Genomic DNA, 20,507 nt, shown 5'->3' on the forward strand with positions numbered 1-20,507 from the left:
ACGTGGGCCAGAGCAGAGTGCGCTTCGCTCCCAGCCCAGCTCGGTGCCCCCCGGCGTGGCGCCCGGGGGCAAATGACCCCCCTTCACTATGCTTCTGGGACATTGGTGGCTTCAAGAACAAGGTGACTCTAGCTCTTCAGCGCTGGGGGGATTTCCATCTCGTCCTCCAGACCATAAGGGCCATTTTGGGGGAGGGCAAAGGGACTGGACGGCAGGAGGATGTGGCCTTCCAGAGGACCCACTGCTTCCGTGACGCCCTGCTCACATTTGGGTACTTTCATGGTGTGAGCGGTGCCCCATAGGGACTACCAGCACTCTTGCCAGCGAGGATCTTCCCCAGCCCTCCCAATGCCGCTACTCATCTTTGTCACTCTGAACACCTGGGGCTGTAGGCTGGGTCTCCACAGGTGTCAGGTACTCTCCTTCCTTCGGGGAGGGGGGTATTCTGTGATTTTTCCTGCAGGAGACCCACACCGCTCTGGCCGCTGAAGCTAGCTGGCAGCTGGAGTGGGGGGACAGGATCTTTTTTAGCCACCTGTCAGCTCGTCACACTGGGGTGGCGACCCTGTTCTCCCTGAAACTACAGCCCGAGGTGCTGGGGACTGCCAAGGTTGTGCAGGGTCGCTTGCTGCACCTCCGGGTTCAGGTGGAGTGGCTTACATTAAACCTTCTTAACATCTACGCCCTGACGTCTGGCCCGGAGAGGCTCCACTTCTTCCAGTGGGCGTCTGCCTTCCTCGGCTCTCTGGATCCTCGCGAGTGCCTGGTCCTGGGTGGGGATTTCAACTGCACCCTCGAGGAACGGGACCGCACGGGGACTGAGCAGTGCCAGGCAGCCATAGACGTCCTCAGGGAGATAATAGACAAACACTCCCTGGTGGACGTCTGTTGCGACCGCCACCCAGATGAGGACACCGCGTTCACCTTTGGAAGGTCAATGGTGGTTTCACTCCTGGTTGGACCGCATTTACTTTTCTCATCATCATCTTTCTTAGGCCCACTCCTCCAATATTCAGACAGCCCTATTCTCAAACCACCACTTGGTGTCTGTGATGGCTTCTCTTTCTTCTGAGAGGCCAGGGCTGGCCCACTGGCATTTCAACAAATGCCTGGGGTGGGCAGCGGTGCGCCTTTTCCTCAGCACAGCGGTGGTGGGAGGTGAGGAAGGCGCACGCGGGGCTCTCCTTCTGTGACTACACCCGGAGGGCCAGCCAGCGGTGGGATGGGGTGATAGAGCAGCTGGAGTGGGAGGTTTTAGAGCTGGAGAGGCATCTGGCCACCAGTCCCGGAGAGCCATCCCTCTGCGGAACGTACTGGGAGAAGCGTGAAGAGCTCCGGGCCCTTGACAACCTTCGGGCCCAGGGTGCCTTTGTTCATTCCCGCATCCATCTCCTCTGGGTATGGATTGTGGCCCCCGCTTCTTCTACACCGTGGAGAAAAGGAGGGGGCTAAAAAGCACATAATCTGACTTCTGGCAGAGGACAGCACCCCCTCACGGTTCCAGTGGAGCTGCACGAGCAGGCTTGAGCCTTCTGCACCTCACTTTTCTCCCCGGATCTGACTGACGCCAGCAGAGTTCTCTGGAATGAACTCCCAACAGTCACCATGGCCAACCCGGATCAGCTGGAGCTGCCTCTCTCTCTCTGGCCGAGTTCTTGGAAGCCCTCCGTCTCATGCCCACCAATAAGTCCCTGGGCATGGACAGGCTAACTGTGGAGTTCTACCGTGTATTCTGGGACATCTTCGGTGTGGACCTTGCTAGCGTCTGGGCTGAGTCCTTGGAGAGCGGGGGCCTCCCTTTATTGTACAGGTGAGCTGTGCTTGCCTTGCTGTCTAAGAAGACGGACCTCCGCAATCTAAGGAATTGGCGTCCCATCTCGCTCCTCAGCACGGACTATAAAATCTTCGTCAAAGCCATCTCACTGAGAGTGCGGTCCATGCTGGCGGATGTGGGTCATCCAGAGCAGACCTACACCGTCCCGGGCCGTACCATCTTCGATAATCTTTATTTGGTGCGGGATCTCATAGAGCTGGGGTGTAGGGATGGTCTGTCATTTGCCCTCCTGTCCTTGGATCAGAAGGTGTTTGACCAGGTGGACCATGGGTACCTCCTGGGCACTCTGTGGACCTTCAGCTTTGGGCCCCACTTTGTGGGGTTTTTCCAGGTGGCTGTATGCTTCTGCAGAGTGTTTCGTCAAGCTCAACTGGACCCTGACCGCAGTGGTCAACTTCTGGTGGGGAGTGTGTCAGGGTTGTCCACTGTCAGATCAGCTGTACACTCTGGCCATCGAGCCCTTCTTCCATCTCCTTCTCAAGAGGTTGATGGGATTGGTGCTCCGTGAGCTGAAGGTGTGGCTGGTCCTGTCGGCATGTGCCAATGACGTGCTCCTCGTGGTCCGGGACCCGGTCGACCTGGCGCGGGTGGAGGCCTGCCAAGCTGTCTACTCGGCAGCCTCCTCCGCCCGGGTCAACTGGGTCAAGAGCTCTGGCCTGGTGGTCGGGGGCAGGCGAGCTCCCTCCCACCTACGCATCAGGCCATCCAGTGGAGCACAGGTCCGTTGCTCTATTTCAGCATCTTTCTTTCTGCCATGCATCCCTCCCCGCTGGAGACCTGGCAAGGCTTAGAGTCCAGGGTGGCTGGGCAGTTGAGGAGATGGACGGGACTGCTCCGGTGCCTCTCCCTGTATGGGAGTGCACTGGTGCTTAACTATCTGGTCCCGTCCATGCTCTGGCACCGTCTCAACACCTTGGTCCTGACCCCGGGTTTCCTGGTCCACATCCAGCAGCTGATGCTGCGGTTCTTCTGGCCAGGACTGCATTGGGTCTCTGCAGGGGTTCTCTATCTTCCCCTGGAGGAAGGAGGGCAGGGCCTGACGTGTTTGCGCATGTGGGTCCATGTCCTCCTCCTCCAGGCCCTGCAAAGGCTTCTATATGATGCAGGTAGTCCGGCGTGGAGCACGCTGGCTCACGGTTTCCTTCACCGCTTCCGAGGGCTCTGATATGACGGGCAGCTCCTTTATTTGAGAGGTCTTCCGTGAGACCTCTCTGGGCTGTCAGCCTTCTAACCAGGACCTCCTTTGGACCTGGAAGCTGCTTTCGGCAACTAGGTCCTTTTGGGCCACCATGGGGGCAGACCTCCTCGCGGAGCCCCTGCTACACAATCCCCATCTACGTGTGCAGGCGGCAGAGTCCCCCTCGGTGCGCTGGAGGCTGGTCCTGGCAGAAGTCACCAGGATCGGAGACCTCCTGGACTACAACTGGGGAGACTGGGTGGATCCTCGGGCTCTCGCCCAGCGCATGGGGCTCTCCACCCTACATACTCCCCGGCGCGTACTTCAGGAGGTGAAGGACGCTTTGCCACCCACTGCTCGGATTTATCTAAACAGAGTCCTGCGAGAGGGTGCACCCTGCCTGCTCCTCACCCCTAGTCCTCCTGATCTCTCCATTGGTTCCTGGCCCCACATGCCTTCCAGGCCACCTCCCCCTCACCACCCAAGCCAGATGCACGCATTGCAGCCAGTCCACTTTTGAACTGCACCAAAAAAGTCATCTGTACACGCTCATGCCCCACACCCTTCAATTCCTCACTGTCATGTGCTGCCCAGATAACAAATGGTTGCCACCGACAGTGGATGGGGAGCCCTGGTCGGCTAATCTCTACTCCACCTTGGTTCTGTGGCCTGCTGGGGACATTAGCTGGAGAATCCTCCACAGCGCTGTGAACCACTTTGTCATGGTTCACCCCTGTTCCCGACACTTGCCCCTTCTGTGGCTTAAGGGAGACCCTGGCACACTACTTTCTTGAGTGCGCCAGGTTACAGCCCCTCTTTCGGCTCCTCCAGAACCTCTTGTTGAGGTTCTGGCTGCATGTCTCTCCTTATCTATTAATTTTTGCTCACCCCATCTGTGGTCCCATAAAGTTGTGGGACTTCCTTGTTAACCTCGTCCTGACTATAACCAAAGCGGCCATTTATAAGACATGGGAGCAGAGGTTGGCTGAGGGAGGGGCCTGCGACCATGGGGCCTACTTCCGTTCCTGCATATGTTCATGTATCCAGGCAGAGTTCAACTGGGCGGCATCTGCTGGCTCTCTTGATGCCTTCGAAGGGCAGTGGGTGCTGTCGGTGGCTCTCTGCTCAGTGTCCCCATCCAGTTCCCTTGTTTTTGCCCTTTGACTTTTACACTCATCCCTTTTTTTTCTTTATTTGTACCCCAGAATTATTCGGTGTCTAGGGCTCTCTGGTTCTTCCCCATAGGCTGGAGGGGGTCCTGGATCCCAGTAGGATTAGTGTGCAGCAGCCAGCTGGTCTGGGTCTGTCACACTACATACAGCGTAGGTGAGTGTTGTGACAATTTGACTTTCTTATCCAGCTCACTGTTTATCCTGGAGGGCCTGTAGTAAAATCACTTGTTTATGTCAACTCTTCATTTTCTAGAATCCCTGTCAGTAATTGATGGAGCCTCTGACTTGATGGCAGTGTTTTCCCCAGGAATTGAAAGTGTTCAAATTTACAGTGGGGTGTCAGAGCCAATGAAGGCTGAGACTGTAAAGTTGTCAGTGGGCTGCATGATAAATGCAAATTAGTGCACAGTGGGAAACACAATCTCAATTGTACATACAAAATGTTGGGGTCTAAATTAGCTGTTACCATACAAGAAAGAGATGTTGGAGTCATTGTAGATGGTTCTCTGAAAACATCCACTCAGTGTGCAGCAACAGTCAAAAATGCGAATAGGGTGTTAAGAAACATTGGGAAAGGGATAGATAAGACAGAAAATATCATAAAGCCGCTGTATAAATCCATGGAACGCTCCCATCTTGAATATTGTTTGCAGTCAGGTCACCCCTGAACTTGGAATTGGAAAAAGACAGAGAAGGGCTACTAAACTGACTGGGAGTATGAAATAGTAGCAGAGATTCATAGAATCCTAGAATCATAGAACTGGAAGAGACCTCAGAAGCTAATCAAGTCCAGCCCCCTGCTCTAGGCAGGACCAATCCCAACTAAATCAACCCGGCCAGGGCTTTGTCAAGCCAAGACTTAAACACCTCTAGGGATGGAGACTCCACTACTTCCCTAGGGAACCCATCCCAGTGCTTCACCACCCTCCTAGTGAAATAGTTTTTCCTAATATCCAACCTGGACCTCTCCCACCACAACTTGAGACCATTGCTCCTTGTTCTGCCATCTGTCACTACTGAGAACAGCCTTTCTCCAGCCTCTTTGGAACCTCCCTTCAGGAAGTTGAAGGCTGCTAGCAAATCCCCCCTCACTCTTCACTTCTGCAGACTAAACAGACCCAAGTCCCTCAACCTCTCCTCATAGGTCATATGCTCCAGCCCCCTAATCACTTTGGTTGCCCTCAGCTGGACCCTCTCCAATGCGTTTACATCCTTTTTGTAGTGGGGGGCCCAGAACTGGACACAATACTCCAGATGTGGCCTCACCAGAGCCGAATAAAGGGGAATAATGACATCTCTGGATCTGCTGGCAATGCTCCTCTTAATGCAACCTAATATGCCATTAGCCTTCTTGGCTACAAGGGCACACTGTTGACTCATATCCAGCTTCTCATCCACTGTAACCCCCAGGTCCTTTTCTGCAGAACTACTACTTAGCTGGTTGGTCCCCAGCCTGTAACAATGCTTGGGATTCTTCCCTCCCAAGTGCAGGACTCTGCACTTGTCCTTGTTGAACCTCATCAGATTTCTTGTGGCCCAATCCTCCAATTTGTCTAAGTCACTCTGGACCCTATCTCTGCCCTCAAGCGTATCTACCTCTCCCCCTAGCTTAGTGTCATCTGCAAACTTGCTGAGGGTGCAATCCATCCCCTCATCCAGGTAACGAATAAAGATATTGAACAAAACCGGTCCTAGAACTGAACCTTGGGGGCACTCCACTAGAAACCGACCACCATCCTGACATTGAGCTGTTGATCACTACCCATTGGGCCCAGCCTTCTAGCCAGCTTTCTAGCCATCTTACTGTCCATTTATCCAATCCATAGTCCCTTAACTTGCTGGCAAGAATATTGTGGGAGACCGTATCAAAAGCCTTGCTAAAGTCAAGGTATATAACATCTACTGACTTCCCCATGTCCACAGAGCCAGTTACCTCATCATAGAAGCTAATCAGATTGGTCAGGCATGACTTGCCCTTTGTGAATCCATGCTGACTATTCCGGATCACTTTCCTCTCTTCCAAGTGCCTCAAAATGGATTTCTTAAGGATCCCTTCCATGATTTTTCCAGGAACTGAGGTAAGACTGATCGGCCTTTAGTTCCCTGGATCGTCCTTCTTCCCTTTTTTGAAGATGGGCACTACATTTGCCTTTTTCTAATCATCCGGGATCTCTCCCGATCTCCACAACTTTTCAAAGATAATAGCCAAAGGCTCCGCAATGACATTTGCCAACTCCCTCAGTACCCTTGGATGCATTAAGTCCGGACCCATGGATTTATGTACGTTTAGCTTTTTTAAATAGTTCCTAACCTGTTCTTTACCCACCAAGGGCTGTCCATCTTCATCCCATCTTGCGTCACTTGGCGCAGAAGTCCAGGAGCCGACCTTGTCCATGAATACAGAGGCAAAGAAAGCATTGAGTACTTCAGCTTTCCCCACATCATCTGTCACTAGGTTACCTCCTTCATCCAGTAGGGGCCGCACACCCTCTCTGATCACCTTCTTCTTGTTAACATGCCTGTAGAAACCTTTCTTGTTATCCTTCACATCCTTAGCCAGTCGCAATTCCATTTGCGCTTTTGCCTTCCTGATAACCCCCCGGCATTCTCGAGCTAGACCTTTAAACTCCTCCCTGGTCATTTGTCCAAGTTTCCACTCTTTGTAAGCTTCCTTTTTGTGCTTAAGTTCACCAAGGATTTCCCCTGTAAGCCAGTCCGGTCTCCTACCATGTTTGCTTCTCTTGCTATGCAGCGGGATGGTTTCTTTCTGTGCCTTCAATAAGGCTTCTTTAAAATACTGCCAGCTCTCCTGGGCTCCTTTCCCCTTCATGTTAGCATCCCAGGGGATTCCGCCCATCAGGTCTCTGAGGGAGTCAAAATCTGCTTTTCTGAAGTCCAAGGTGCGTATTTTAAATTAAAGTGACTGGGTTTTTTTTTTTCAGTTTGGAAAGGAGACAACAAAGTGGAGCTAAGATAGAGGTCTAGAGAATCTTGATTGGTGTGAAGAAAGTTAATAAAATGTTATTTAATCCATCACATAACACAAGAAGTAGGAATGAAATTGATAAGATGCAGATTTTTTTTTTAAGATGCAGAAGGAAGTACTTCTTCTCACAACATGCAGTCAGCCCGTGGAATTCTTTGCCAGGCCAAAACTATAATGTGGTTAAAAAAAGAACTAGATAATTTCCTGGAAGAAAGGTCCATCAATGGCTATTAGACAAGATGAGCAGGGCCTCAACACCATCTTCTCTGTGTCCCTAGCCTCCGTTTTTCAGAAGCTGGGACTGGAAGACAGGGGCTGGATCACTTGATTATTGCCTGTTCTGTTCATTCCCTTTCCCTCTGAAGCACCTAGCACTTGCCGCTGCTGGAAGACAGGATACTGAGCTAGATGGAACATTAGTCTGACCCAGTATGGCCGTTCTTATGTAAACATTTATTATAATAATAAAAATGTTTAGTACAGAAATTCCTGAAGATAATGACCTCTCAAGATAGCCATGATGTGAGAAATAAGGCATTTTAAAAAATCTTGGCCTACTAGGAAACATGTATTTATATGTGTTTCCCAGTCACAAATCTAGGGTTCTGGAGCAAAGTCACTAAAACCTAGTCCAACAAAGAAATGCTCCTTTAACGTGCTCATGACTTTCCCTCCACCACACTCCATGCACTGTTGTCCTTGGTCAGTGGAGACTCAGAGTTCAGAGGTGCTTTCATGTGAATTCACCCCCCAGAAAGGGAGCAGTGCAGGGGGGAAGGCCCCTTGCTTGTTTCTCCAGCTGCTCACCACTCACTCTGGCCACTGTTGTTCATTGGGCCACTGTTCACTCCACCACCCTGTTGCCAATGGCTCTGTACTGTCACCTTCTGCTGCCACCTGCCACTGTGACCTCTGCTCGTTGGTCTCTGGAGGTTCCAAGAGAGAGCCAGATAGTGCACGCTGGGCTGTCTCTTCCACAGAAACACTATCCCTGAGCAGGTCTAAGCACTTAGATATGATTATCAGTGATTTCAGCTCTACCAAAACAAAAACCAGACACCTGTCTCATCCCGACGTGCCAGTTCCAGCACATTCGACTACCCACTACATATATCTATTTATGTCTTAACTTTATACCCTATCTCAACAAAGAAAGGAAAATCTTATATCTTATATCTTATCTTTACTGCCAAAGCTAACATCTTATGGGTTAACATCCCGCAGGCCTTGCCTTACTGCTAAGGTAGAATAGTGAAAAGTAAAAAGTTTATCAAAAATATATTGGTTTGCAAGCAAGATTAACAGGCAAGGTTGGATTTATAGGCTACAAAGGAGACATCCTCAATCAGGACAGGCTAAATACAGTTCTGCTGCCTTTTACTAGTACAATAAAGATAACATTTCATCATGATCCCCACATTCAATACTAAAGTGATTTGTAAGCCAACACCAGCCTAAACTGATCACATTGGTAGCAGCGCTCTAACTGCTGGATATGTAGTCAGAGGAGGTGACTTCACATAAATACAGTCTGATCCAGAAGCCTGCCCCCCCTGCTCTGGCTCATCACTAGCTATCAAGGGAGAAAAGCTTCAGAGAGGTAGCCGAGTTAGTCTGTAACAGGAAAAACTTAAAAAACAGCGAATAGTCTGGTAGCACCTTAAAGATTAAATAGTTACAAGAGGCTGATAAGAACCATTAGTTTGCACTTGGGAAGGAAGATGACCAACACCAGATTCTTACAAATCCTCATTTGATTGGCCAACGTTCCTGAAACAAATGTGCCAACATTGTCAGAATATACAGCAGTTGTGTAAGAAAGCTAGTCCTTGTTCATACTTTTCAAATCTATGATACTTTTTCAGGTAGATGTATTTTATCATACTCTGTATATGCTTTTAAAGTGTATATTAATGTTTCAATTTAAATGTAAATTTCCAACCAATGACTATAATTGGCAACACTGCATGTAACTAGCTGACCATTGGTGGGGGGTGCTGGGGAAATTCAGGGTGGAGGGGTTACACCTGCATTGGGGGGTGCAGGAAAATCCTTGCTTGAGAGAAATTTGGTCTTTGACTAATCACTGTCTGCTTCACTGCTTTGCTTTGCGTCTTCAAAACTACACAGCTGTGATTAACTCTCTGCCAGTGCCCCCTTCACTGTCACCCACCCCAAGGGTTCAGGCCTCCAAAATCATGAGATTGACTTTAAAAAGTGGGAGATTTGAAAAATATGTTTTTGGTTTATTTGCCTTCTGGTCTTACATTTTGAGGATTCCCATTTCCTAAATGGAGTTCCGTGATGACCCTTCCTCACCAGCTTTGCTCTCTTTCTAAGTCAAGAATTAGTTTTCTTGCTGCTGTTGTGCAGACTCACCTGGGCTCTGGCTCTCATGGACTGAGTTTTCTCTGATGTTACCTGTGGGAACATTGGCCTTCTAATTACAGAAGCACTTTAGGTCTGTGTTCCTAGTCAGGCAGAGCTGTGTGCTTGTGTCACTGCAGGGCTCTGATATCTGAACAGATACTTGACTCTCTAAGAGCCATCCCCTCCAGAAGGCTTTGTCAGTGGTTTAAAGCCCTGCAGATGAGTGAAATAGAACTTTGGTCAGACGTTACTCATTGCTCGGGCTTACAGACACACTTCTGAAAAGGACGTGGCATGGCTTTGCTCAGGATAGAAAGCTTTGTGGTCATTTCCCCAAAAAGTATGTGGGAATTTCTCCGCAAGGCACCCAGTGACATCAATGAGAAGCAAACCTGCATTTACTGCTGACAGAAGCACCACTAATTACAAGAAGGGAAGGAAACCAAACAGCTGGAGGCTGTTCCACTATCATGATCCCCCAGGAACTGAAAAGCAGAAACTTTGGGAAAGAGTAATACCAAGCTCACAGCAGGGGCCCTCAATCTCACCTCTATCTCAAGCAGTTCCATGGAGTATAAATAATTTGCCATTGCACCTGGGGGTCTAGACTCAGGGGGTACGTCTACACTGCAACACTCATAGAATCATAGAACCATAGTGCTGGAAGAGACCTCAGAAGCTCATCAAGTCCAGCCCCCTGCTCTAGGCAGGACCAATCCCAACTAAATCAACCCAGCCAGGGCTTTGTCAAGACGAGACTTAAACACCTCGGCTGTGTCTAGACTGCATCCCTTTTCTGTAAAAGGGATGCAAATTAGACCTATCGCATTTGCAAATGAAGCGGGGATTTAAATCCCCCCCGCTTCATTTGCATAAACATGGCTGCCGCTTTTTTCCGGCTCGGAGCTTTGCCGGCAAAAAGTGCCAGTCTAGACGGGGATCTTTCAGAAAATAAAGCCTTTTCCGAAAGATCCCTCATTCCTTTTTTTCCAAAACAATTCAGTCTGAGACAGGCACCCAACATAAAAAATGTCAGCCCAAAGTTTGGCTCAGTTATAATCAACTGAAAATAGGGTCTTATAACAGGAAATGTCAGGCATCATATATATAGTAGCCCAATGTCTGTGACTCTGTAACATTGAAATGCTGGCTGTTCCCTCTGGACGGCGCTGTTGCCTGAGTCACGTCCCCGTGCTGCATGGGGAGCGCGGAGCCCAAACGGCCGCTTGCACCACTTGCTCCCCCGTGGCGGCCCAGCCATGTATGTCACCACCCCGCCCCCCTTCATGCCCCCCTTCGCCTCCCGCCATGGTGCTCAGCTGACTTCTGCGCCACTCAGCTGGGCCGCCGCAGGGGAGCCCAAATGGCCGCTTGCTCCGCTTGCTCCCCCGCGGCGGCCCAGCGCAGAAGTCAGCCGAGCACCATGGCGGGAGGCGAAGGGGAGCGGGGCGGTGACATGTGGCATGACAGCAGCTCCAGGCCCTGCCCCCTGGCCGTGAACGTCACCACCCCATGCAATGAGGAGTAACAGTTAATTCGAGGGAAGGGTTTTGGATTGGACTGCCGCGTCTACACGTGGTGAGTTAATTTGGGCAACCAGCATTTTAAAATGGCGACTGGCCATGAATATGCTAATCAAGCGCGGGATATTTAAATTCCGCGCTTGATTAGCAACTTCAGTATGCTTCATTTGCCTCCCTAGTTCGAACTAGGGGGCAAGTGTAGACATACCCTGACAGATTTCTCAGGACGGCTACCTCAAAAAAGGGATGGTCCTGGGAAGACATGGAGAGGTGGCAGCCCTAGTCACATGCTACACTCATGCAGTGCTGCTAATGAGTGGATGGTTGCATTCCATGCCTGACCACAGCTCATGTAGAGTGGTCTACACTGATTTAGGCTGGAGGACACGAAGGAGCTTGGAAAGGCTGTGTTTCTGTATTTCCAAGTTCTTGGAGTGCTTGCTAAAGCCCAGGAGGTGTTCAAGGAGCCAGGGCTACAACCTGTGGGCTAGACCCATGGCCTCTTGGCTGATGAATCAGGTGAGGAAAAAGTGTGACTTCATTATCTATTGAGATTGCCAATGCCTCCCCTTAGGCCTGCCTCCAGCCATGCAGTTAAGCATGTAAGGAATCCCACTGAAGTCAATGGGATTAGTTAACCCATTCTCATCATACTCCTACTGTCATACGTGGTTTGGTGATTGCTCCATTGGGGCCATAGTGAGGCCAAAGTGCCAGCTTCAATTAGCCATTCTGCTAGCAGGACCCCATCCCTGACTAAAGCACACTCTTGAATCACTTGTAAGGAAGGTTGCCTTTAGGTACTGACAGCAATATATGGGGCCCTCAAATTCCCAGGAGACCTTTCTGCCAGCTGTTAGATTGCTGGTCTCATCAGTAGTAACTCCTCCTGGTGGTGGACCAAGATGAGTTACTGTGGATCTGATTGCATCCACAGACAGCACTGACTGTGAGGTCCTGTCCTATGCAGATCCTCAGATGGCTGCCAAGTGCCCTGTCTGTGGAGCCCAGCTTGGATGGTCAGAGTTGTGCTTAAGTGGCTCTGTTCTTTTCTTACAGGAGGACCTGCACAAAGGGCACAGTTAGGTGTCCATTTATCTCACTTGAGGAGATTTCTGCGTAGGGTCTTGTCAGGGCTGTTCCCCACTCTGGCACTCCAAGTGCAGAAGATGGGGGCCCGCAAAGAGCTCAAAAGAAAAAAAAAAACGTTGCCTCTACAGGCACTGGTTACAAAAACTTCCCCCCAGAATCACAATGCACAGATTTTGAGGAACTGCTGCCACCATCAAGTGATTTTTATCCCTAAAACCGGGGGTGAACACTTGAACCCACCCCCAGGGTGTCACGGCTCACGGGAACTCCCACTCCAGTGCAGCATCCCAATCTTGGGATGCCCACTCTCACCTGGGAGGTCTGCCCCTCTGCCTCCGGGACAGCGCCTCTCAGGGCCTCCAGCCCCCTGCCTCCGCCGTGAGCCCCTTCGGGGGGGTCCACTCCCTCTGGACCCCTGGGGCCTCCACTCCCAGAGGGTATGTCTACACTACCCCGCTAGTTCGAACTAGGAGGGTAATGTAGGCATACCGCACTTGCAAATGAAGCCCGGGATTTGAATTTCCCGGGCTTCATTTGCATAAGCGGGGAGCCGCCATTTTTAAAACCCCGCTCGTTCGAACCCCGTGCAGTGCGGCTACATGCGGCATGAACTAGGTAGTTCGGACTAGGCTTCCTAGTTCGAACTACCGTTACTCCTCGTGGTACTGAGGTATGAATACACAGAGGGCTGTGGGGAGCCAGTAGGGTGCTTGGACCCACTAATGTGGGATTCTCTCTCCTCTCCAGCTGTAACCTGACATGCCCAGTTGGTCAGTACGGAGTCAACTGTGCTAAGTCCTGCAGCTGCCACGACGACACTTGTGACCCCCTGACTGGAGCCTGCCACATGGGTAAGTGCAGCCATTGTGTCTGGGTGTGGAGTAGGATGGGGAAGGGGAGCAGGGCCCCTTTCTGATATATTATCTAGAAAATAAGAGCTGTGGGGGGTGGGGCTTTCAGCTGTCCTGGTGCTTCTCTCCCCAGGTGATCCAGCCCCTCCTACCCAGTGCATCCAGTCCTGTTGCTAAGAGGAGCCAGGCTCACTTTCCCCCCCAATTGACATGTTCCCCAATTCCTCTGGCACTCACTGTCCAGGAGAGCCCCCCAGGCTTCCCATCACTGGTTGGCTTGGATCAGGTAGGTGGTCCTTGCACCAGATGTGCATTTTAGAGACACATCTCTGGCACACTTCCTTGTCCAGGTTCTAGAATGGCCACTGTGTCAAGGGAGGCTAGGCATTGGAGAACACTCTCCAGACATTGGCATGACGCTCTTCCATCGCCTGATTTATTGTCTGCAAAGCTGCTCCATCATCACAGTGTGGGGAGGAAATCAGAACAAGTTGGAGCATGGGTGCAGCGGCTCTGGATGAGCCAGAGAGTCACCTGTTGAGCCTGGTACAGGATCTACAATCAGGCAAACAAGGAAGCAGGTGAAGTGATGGATTCCTGAATGTATTTACTGTGTTAGAATCTCTTTCCCACTGATGCTACTACTCTGTAAAGACCAGCAATAGTGAAGATAAACACCAGGGAGTGTGAAGAGCTATTGATAGAGCCTTTATATCTGTGGCTATCTGCATCTGCAAAAATGATCTGCAGATATCCACATTCACATCCACAGATGTGGATACTCGTGGATATCTGTGGATTAGCAGGACTCAAGCTATTGAAGCTAAAGGACAGTGTTGGCCTGTGACGGGGCATACCAACCCCACACTGGCCGACGGGAGGCTAACCAGGCCTGCTGAGCTGAGAAGGCCCATCCCCCACAGCCCTGCTGGGCATGCTCCAACTGCAGATGCAGTATAAAGGCCAGAGGAGCAGCTTATTTGGGGCTGACCAACGGAAGGGAAGGAGCTCCTGCCAGACGAGCTCCAGCCGCAGATGCTGCGCCAGCCGCAGACTCTGCACCAACCGTAGCCGCCGCCACTGCAGCAGCATCCGCCAGCACAGGTGGGGACTACGCCGGCCAGGGGATTGGGGTAGGAAGCAGCCCAGGGCGGGGAGCAGGAGGTGCCCCGGCGGGCTTGGCACATTTTGGGGGGAACTCCCCACTGAGCCAGTGGTGGAAACCACCTACCACTGACAGGGCCCTGGGCTGGAGCCCGGTGGAGAGGGAGGGCCCGGCCCCTCCTACCCGCACCTTCCCTTGCTCCCCAGAGGGAGAGTACCCACTTAGCAAACTATAGACTCGGTCACTGGGCCATACCAACCCCACAGAAGGGGGACATTACAGACTCGGCCACTGGGCCATATTTACCCCGCAGATGGAGGGGTGCTAGAGATTTGGCCACTGGGCCTCCCTACCCCACTGACCGAGGTGTGATGGATTAGGCCCTGAGCTGAAAGGTCCAGCCTACCGGGGCTTTCACCAGGGCTAGACCATGGGGTGAGCCGCTGGGCCCAGGTCCCCAGAGTGGGGATAGGCCATCCACCCCATGACATGGCTCAGGAGCAAATGGAGGTAAATTGGCTGTGGGTAAACTGAGGCTGGAAATTAGATGAAGGTTTCTAACGATGGGAGGAGCGAGGTTCTGGAACAGCCTCCCACTGGAAGAGGTAGGGTAAATAAACTGACTTGGTTTTGAGCTGGAGCTTGATAAATTTATGAATGGGAGTCTATGATGGACTGCCTGTGAGAACAGCTCCTTTCCAAGTCCTGTGACCTCAGCCTGCACTGTCCATTGTAGGGGAAATCTCGCTCCCCTGGGGTACAGAGTCCCCAGAAGGGTCCGGGGCTGGAGGTCAAAGCAGTGAGGCAGGAGAGAAATCTAGAAGGAAAACTTTATTATGCATGCATGCAGTCTGACAGCTACCAGAGTGAGAGCAGCAGCAGCCCTGAGAGACAGGTTCAGGGATCCTTTATACAGAATGCTCAGACAGTTTAGTTGTTGATTGTTTTCTTTAACATATGAAAGTCTCAGCAGAAGTACTTTGAAAGTAGGAATAAGAAATCCTCCGGAAAAGGCTTTATTTTCCGGAGAATCACGTCTAGCCTGGCGCTTTTCTCCGGCTTTTCCCCAAGCCGGAAAAAAGCGGCAGCCATGTTAATGCAAATGCCGCAGGGGATATTTAAATCCCCCGCGGATTTGCCTATTCCAACGTTCTACATTAGCATCCCTTTTCTGGAAGGGATGCCAGTGTAGACACAGCCTAGGAGTCTCCATGAAGTTGAGATCGGAGGCATTGTAAGGGTCTTGATGAGAGTTAATTTGATTTCTCTCTGTTACAGGGAGAGAGGTCTGGAAAACTTTTAACCCTTACAGCAGTTTTCTTTAGAGAGTTTTGATTTCCTGCACAGTCCCCCCTTTAGACACAATTGGAGTTATTTGATTTTTCTCCCACACCATCACCTGGGGGCTGAGTTTTAACCAGGGGGCTCTTTATTTGTGCCATGTGTGGTACTTTGCCTATCATCAGCATCGAATCCATTAGGAGTGTGATAGGCTGGAGCATCCCTGGTAGGAGGGGGCTTCCTGGCCTCTGTCCCTCTTCACAGCGAGCTAGGCTGGACTCTGAGTCAACCCCCTCTCCAGAACCACCTTGTGTCAGGTTCTAGTACCTTTGGAGAAGACAAACTTTCTGGGGTGATGACTTCTCTGCTCTGCTTGGCAGATGCTGCAGCTGCACCAAGCTCTATGCTGTTCCCTTTCATTCCAGGAAGCAGGGTGAGGCATGCAGCCTGCCTGAGCCTCCACATCCAGCTGTGAATTCTATGCACAGTTGTGAGAAATTGGGGCTGCCCTGAGCCAGTAGTCCATAGCTCCTGTTTCACGACAGCTTGGGCAGGGCCTACGTGGGCAAGTGCTGCTGGCTGCCCTAGAGGCTTGCAGCTCAGGGCTGGGCTCCATTTACTCACTGGCTTGGTGTTTGTCTCTTCTTTTCCAGAGTCTCCAGGTTCAGTTTAGTGACTCCATTGGCCTTGTAGTTGCAGGGCCCTGTGCTGCTCTGCAGGCTGTGCAGCAAACGCCCTGCTGTTAGCCGGTGGCCGGGGTAGTGAGTGGTCTGTGAGCCCTATCACACCCAAGTCTTTGACTGCTAGGACAGAGTCCCTTCACAGTAGGCAGCCAGGGAGGCTGACGGGCACCCCAAGAGTCTGCCCCGTGGAGGCGGCACGACTCAACACTCAGCTCTTACTGCGTTTACCCCGACCAGCTATGGTTCTTTTGATTGTGTTTGGTTCTGTTACAGCAACAGGAGGAGTCAGGTTAAAGCTTAAATAGTTACTATTTTATTGTTACAAGGCAAGCTTAGCTGTTAAATGTTACTGCTGGGTTACAGACAACACAATACAACAACAGTCACTTAAAGGTACCATGGAACCCTTTTGGTTCCCTGAGCTCTTATTAAATGCGCACAAAAATAGACACCTAGCAGGTATATTCTCACCCCTGCGATCTTTACTCCGGTGACGGAGAATTTAATCCGAGGGTTCAGATGGGGGCCCAAAACCCCTACCAAATCAATTCCAGACACCCTTCTTAAGCAACCAGCTTTATTCAGGAATGCATTCCAGGGCAAAAACCTCCAGGATACTCAGGAAAAAGTTTCTGCAAAGTTTCTGCAACTGCCCAAACAAAAGGCAAGGTCTTTTGGACTATCTTACATGGTAATTACCCCTCTTTCACTGACCACTTACAATTGCATGCATATACAGGTCATGCCCCTTTGCACCAAATTCCCTCCAATCATTATTTGTCCCCTCACAGTCCCTTTTCAGGCCTTACAACAGGTTCAAACCAGTTTCACCGATCCCCTCCTTTTGTATACCTGTGTTCAAGCACGTACCTCTTTACAAAGACCAGACTTAACATCCAGGTCACAGCAGGGGTCATACTGACAACAAATTAAGTTTATCCTTCACCGGCGAAGCCAGCGTTTCTCTCAATCCCAATGGGAAGCAGTCGATACGAGACGAAGGCGTCCCTAAAGTCTTGGGGGTCCAAGACCGCCTGACCAGCAGGTATATGGTTGGATCTCCAATTAGAGTGGGGCACAGGGCCCCACTTTATACCCCTGTGGTCACATAGATGTTTCTCTTGTCATTAAAATGCCAATTAAGTTGGAACGTCTTTGTGACGCCCATTCCCACAGAGGGTCCAAAGCTTAATTTGCACCTGTGAGGTGGAGGTAACTAAATCATTAGGGCCAGACATTCTTTCTGATGGGGTGGCAGATTCCTCTTCCGGGATGGTGTGTAGACGTATCAATTACTGGTACCAGCCAAGGGCAGCTCAAGGCCCCGATCGCCTGCTGGCCCAATTGTCGCTGTTATCTGGTTCCTGTCTAGCATCCAGGGCCATTGTAATTCCAGCACCTCTGGAGGCCCTGGAGCCTTTGAAGACAGAGTTTTGCTCTCAAGGATTCTCTCTCCCAAGGATGTCAGAGGGAGGGGAGGGGAGGGGAGGGGAGGGGAGGGGGGGGAGAGAGAGAGAGAGAGAGAGAGAGAGAGAGAGAGAGAGGCGGGGTTTCTGTCTGGCTACACTTGCTCACCCCCTCATTCTTGTTGGCAGATTCACATATGTGAGACAGCAGCTCTGTTTGCTGGCTCTGCCTGGGGACTCTTCCACACTGTTTAGTCCAGTGGTTCCATCTGGAATTTGCAGAGTGGGTACTTGCACAGGAAAGAATAGGAGGGGAAGCTGGAGAAATTTCATTGGTGGTTAGCTGGGTTCTCTGGCTTCAGCTCTTAGCTCTGATCTACTTTTCTCTCTCCCTCAAGCCCCATGTTGAAGTCCCTTTGGAGCCTCAAAGAAGCCCCAGTTGGAATGAGGCATGCTGGGCCAGAAGGCTCCAAATCTCACTTTTGTTCTGTCCAGGGAAAGCAGTGCAGGGCCTTAGGGAATAAGGATATAGGGATTCTGTGGTGTTAGGAAGTGAAATGCATGGAATGCTCCAGTTAAAATCCTGCAGGGCCAGGAATTCCAGTCTGTAAAATGTAGACAGAAACTCTAGCCTCATTGCACAGCAGAAGCACTGCTCCTTCTTGCATTTCTGGTTACACAGATGGTTTAAAATTATGCAATTTCCTGTGGGACCCATGAAACATGCCTGATGCTTTCAACTGCCACACCATTTCCTTTTTCCCTTTCATCTCAAAGCTCATTGAACCTGTCATCTGCAATTGCTGATTGGAGTTCCTCTCCTCTAGTGCCATTGTAGACCCTTTTCATTCCAGCATCTTCCTTCTGTGTACCACTGAAACAGCTCTCACCAGAATGTCTTCTCTCTGGCCACACCCAGATCCAGTGCTCCATCCTCTTTAATTTGCCAGACACCTCCCATGCCATCAACCATGCTGTCCTTCTTGGAATGGTACCCACCTCCCTCGGGTTCTGAGCCTCCTCCTACCTTTCTCATCACTCTGTCAGTGTTTCAGATAGAGGATTCTCTTGTTGCATTCTCTTTTCCCTTTAACCTTATCTGCAGAAGCTCATTCAAAAACATGTGCTGACTATTGTCCTTATGTGGACAACCTCCAGATTTTAATGGCAGCCCTATGAACTCTCGGGGAAGATTGGGTAGGAACAGGGAGGTGACATATAGGTGAGATGAGACCATGATTAAAAACTGCATCCAGTTCTAGTGTCAACATTTCAAAAACAATGTTGGCAAATTGGAGAGGATTCAAAGATGAGCCACAAGAATGATTCAAGATCACCCTATAGTGAGAGATGCAAGGAGATCACTGTGTTTACCTTAATAAAGAACAGATTAGGAAGTGACTTATCACAGTGTACAAGTGCCTACACAGGAGATTTCTGATAGTAAATTGCTCTAAATCAGCAGCTGCAGAGGACTTGCACCCAAGAGTTTTAAAAGAGCTGACTGAGGAGCTCAATGTACCATTAATGTTGGTTTTGAAAAGTCTTGGAATAGTGGGGAAGTTCCAGAAGATTGGATGAAAGGGAATTGTGTGCTCATTTCTAAAAAGGGTTAATGGACTGACCCAGGCTATTATAGGCTTGTAAGACTGACATCAATCCTGGGCAAAATAATGGAGCAGCTGCCACAGAACTCAATAATAACAAAGGGGGGGGTAATGTAATTAATGCTAATCAAGGTGTATTTATGAAAAATAGATGCTGTCATGGATCATGGGTGTTGAATGCTGATCCACAGTGCTCTTAAGAGCCAATAAATTCTGACCTGCCACCTTGTATCCTCTTAACAACCACCAGAACACTGATGGAGTGTAGTTCTGGGATCTGATTGGTGGAACTCCAGCATTTCCATTTGGTCCCCTGCTTCTATTTAAACCAAGCAGGGGAACAGTAAGTTGTCTGTGAAATGGGGATCCTCCTGCTTAGGATGCCCATTCCCCTGTGTTACCAGCTCCTACTGTCTGACTCTGGTCTCCTGATAACACGACCCTGCCTGTGATTCTCCACCTGCCGTCTGGCCTGTCTCAAACTATGATATCTTGGTGTACACCTAGCCTGGCCCTGCCTCAATTGCAGCTATTACCTCAGACCACTCACATGCTGGTCATGACATGAGCCAATTTGATATATTCTTTGGATGAGATGACAGGTATGGTTAGTATAGTGTTGGTGTCATATATTTAGGCTTCTGTAAGGTGTTTGACTTGGTGCCACTAGAGGTATGTAAAATTAACATGGCACACATTAAATGGATTAAAAGATGGCTAATTGATAAATCTCAGTTTAACTATAAACAGGGAATTGTCATTGAGTGGATGTGTTTCTTGCCCCTACACTACTTAGCAGCTTTATCAATTCTCTGGAAGAAAAGTAAAAACCCTCACTGATAAGGTTTGCAGATGATACCAACTAGGGCAGAGGTAAATAACAAACTAGTCATTGATTCAGAGCAATCTGGATCAATTGGGAAACTGGGCCAAGCAAACTATATGCATTTTGATACGGTTACATGTAAATGTGTACATCTAGGAATAAGGAACATAGGCCATAATTTACAGGATGAAGGACTTGAGGGTTGTGACAGAGTGTGCATCACTGACAATTTTTAAATCAAGATGGATTTTTTTTCTAGAAGCTCTGCTCTGGGCATTATTTTGGGGCAGTTGCCTGGCCTGTGTGAAACAAGAAGTCAGAATAGATGATTGTAAGGGACCCTTGTGGACTCTCTGAACTATCTGTGTGACAAAGGCAAAACAAGATCTCACAGGTGGAAGTTGCAGCTGGTGCAAATCAGACTAGAAATAAGGGACCCATTTTTAACAGTGAGGATACCTAGAGATGTGGTGGATTATCCATCACTTGGAAACTTTAACTGGGATTTCTCAAAGGATGTCAATGCCTGAGTTACAGTCAGTACTGGGCATCTAACCATCTAGATGGATTCTCTGGCCTGTGTTATAGGGGAGG

At 50.0% G+C, this 20,507-nt stretch overlaps 1 protein-coding gene across 2 annotated transcripts in view; it reads left to right on the plus strand.

The window, feature by feature from the left end:
• Window positions 1–20,507, plus strand: part of LOC102454332 (scavenger receptor class F member 2-like) — a 258,095-nt gene that overhangs the window by 127,904 nt on the left and 109,684 nt on the right. For both annotated transcript variants that reach the window (XM_075914780.1, XM_075914781.1), the window contains one exon: window positions 12,902–13,005. In XM_075914780.1, coding sequence (XP_075770895.1) covers window positions 12,902–13,005 — 104 coding nt within the window. The remainder of the gene's footprint in view (window positions 1–12,901; window positions 13,006–20,507) is intronic.

Source organism: Pelodiscus sinensis, unplaced genomic scaffold, assembly GCF_049634645.1.
Source record: "Pelodiscus sinensis isolate JC-2024 unplaced genomic scaffold, ASM4963464v1 ctg43, whole genome shotgun sequence".
Classification (NCBI taxonomy): Eukaryota; Metazoa; Chordata; order Testudines; family Trionychidae; genus Pelodiscus; species Pelodiscus sinensis.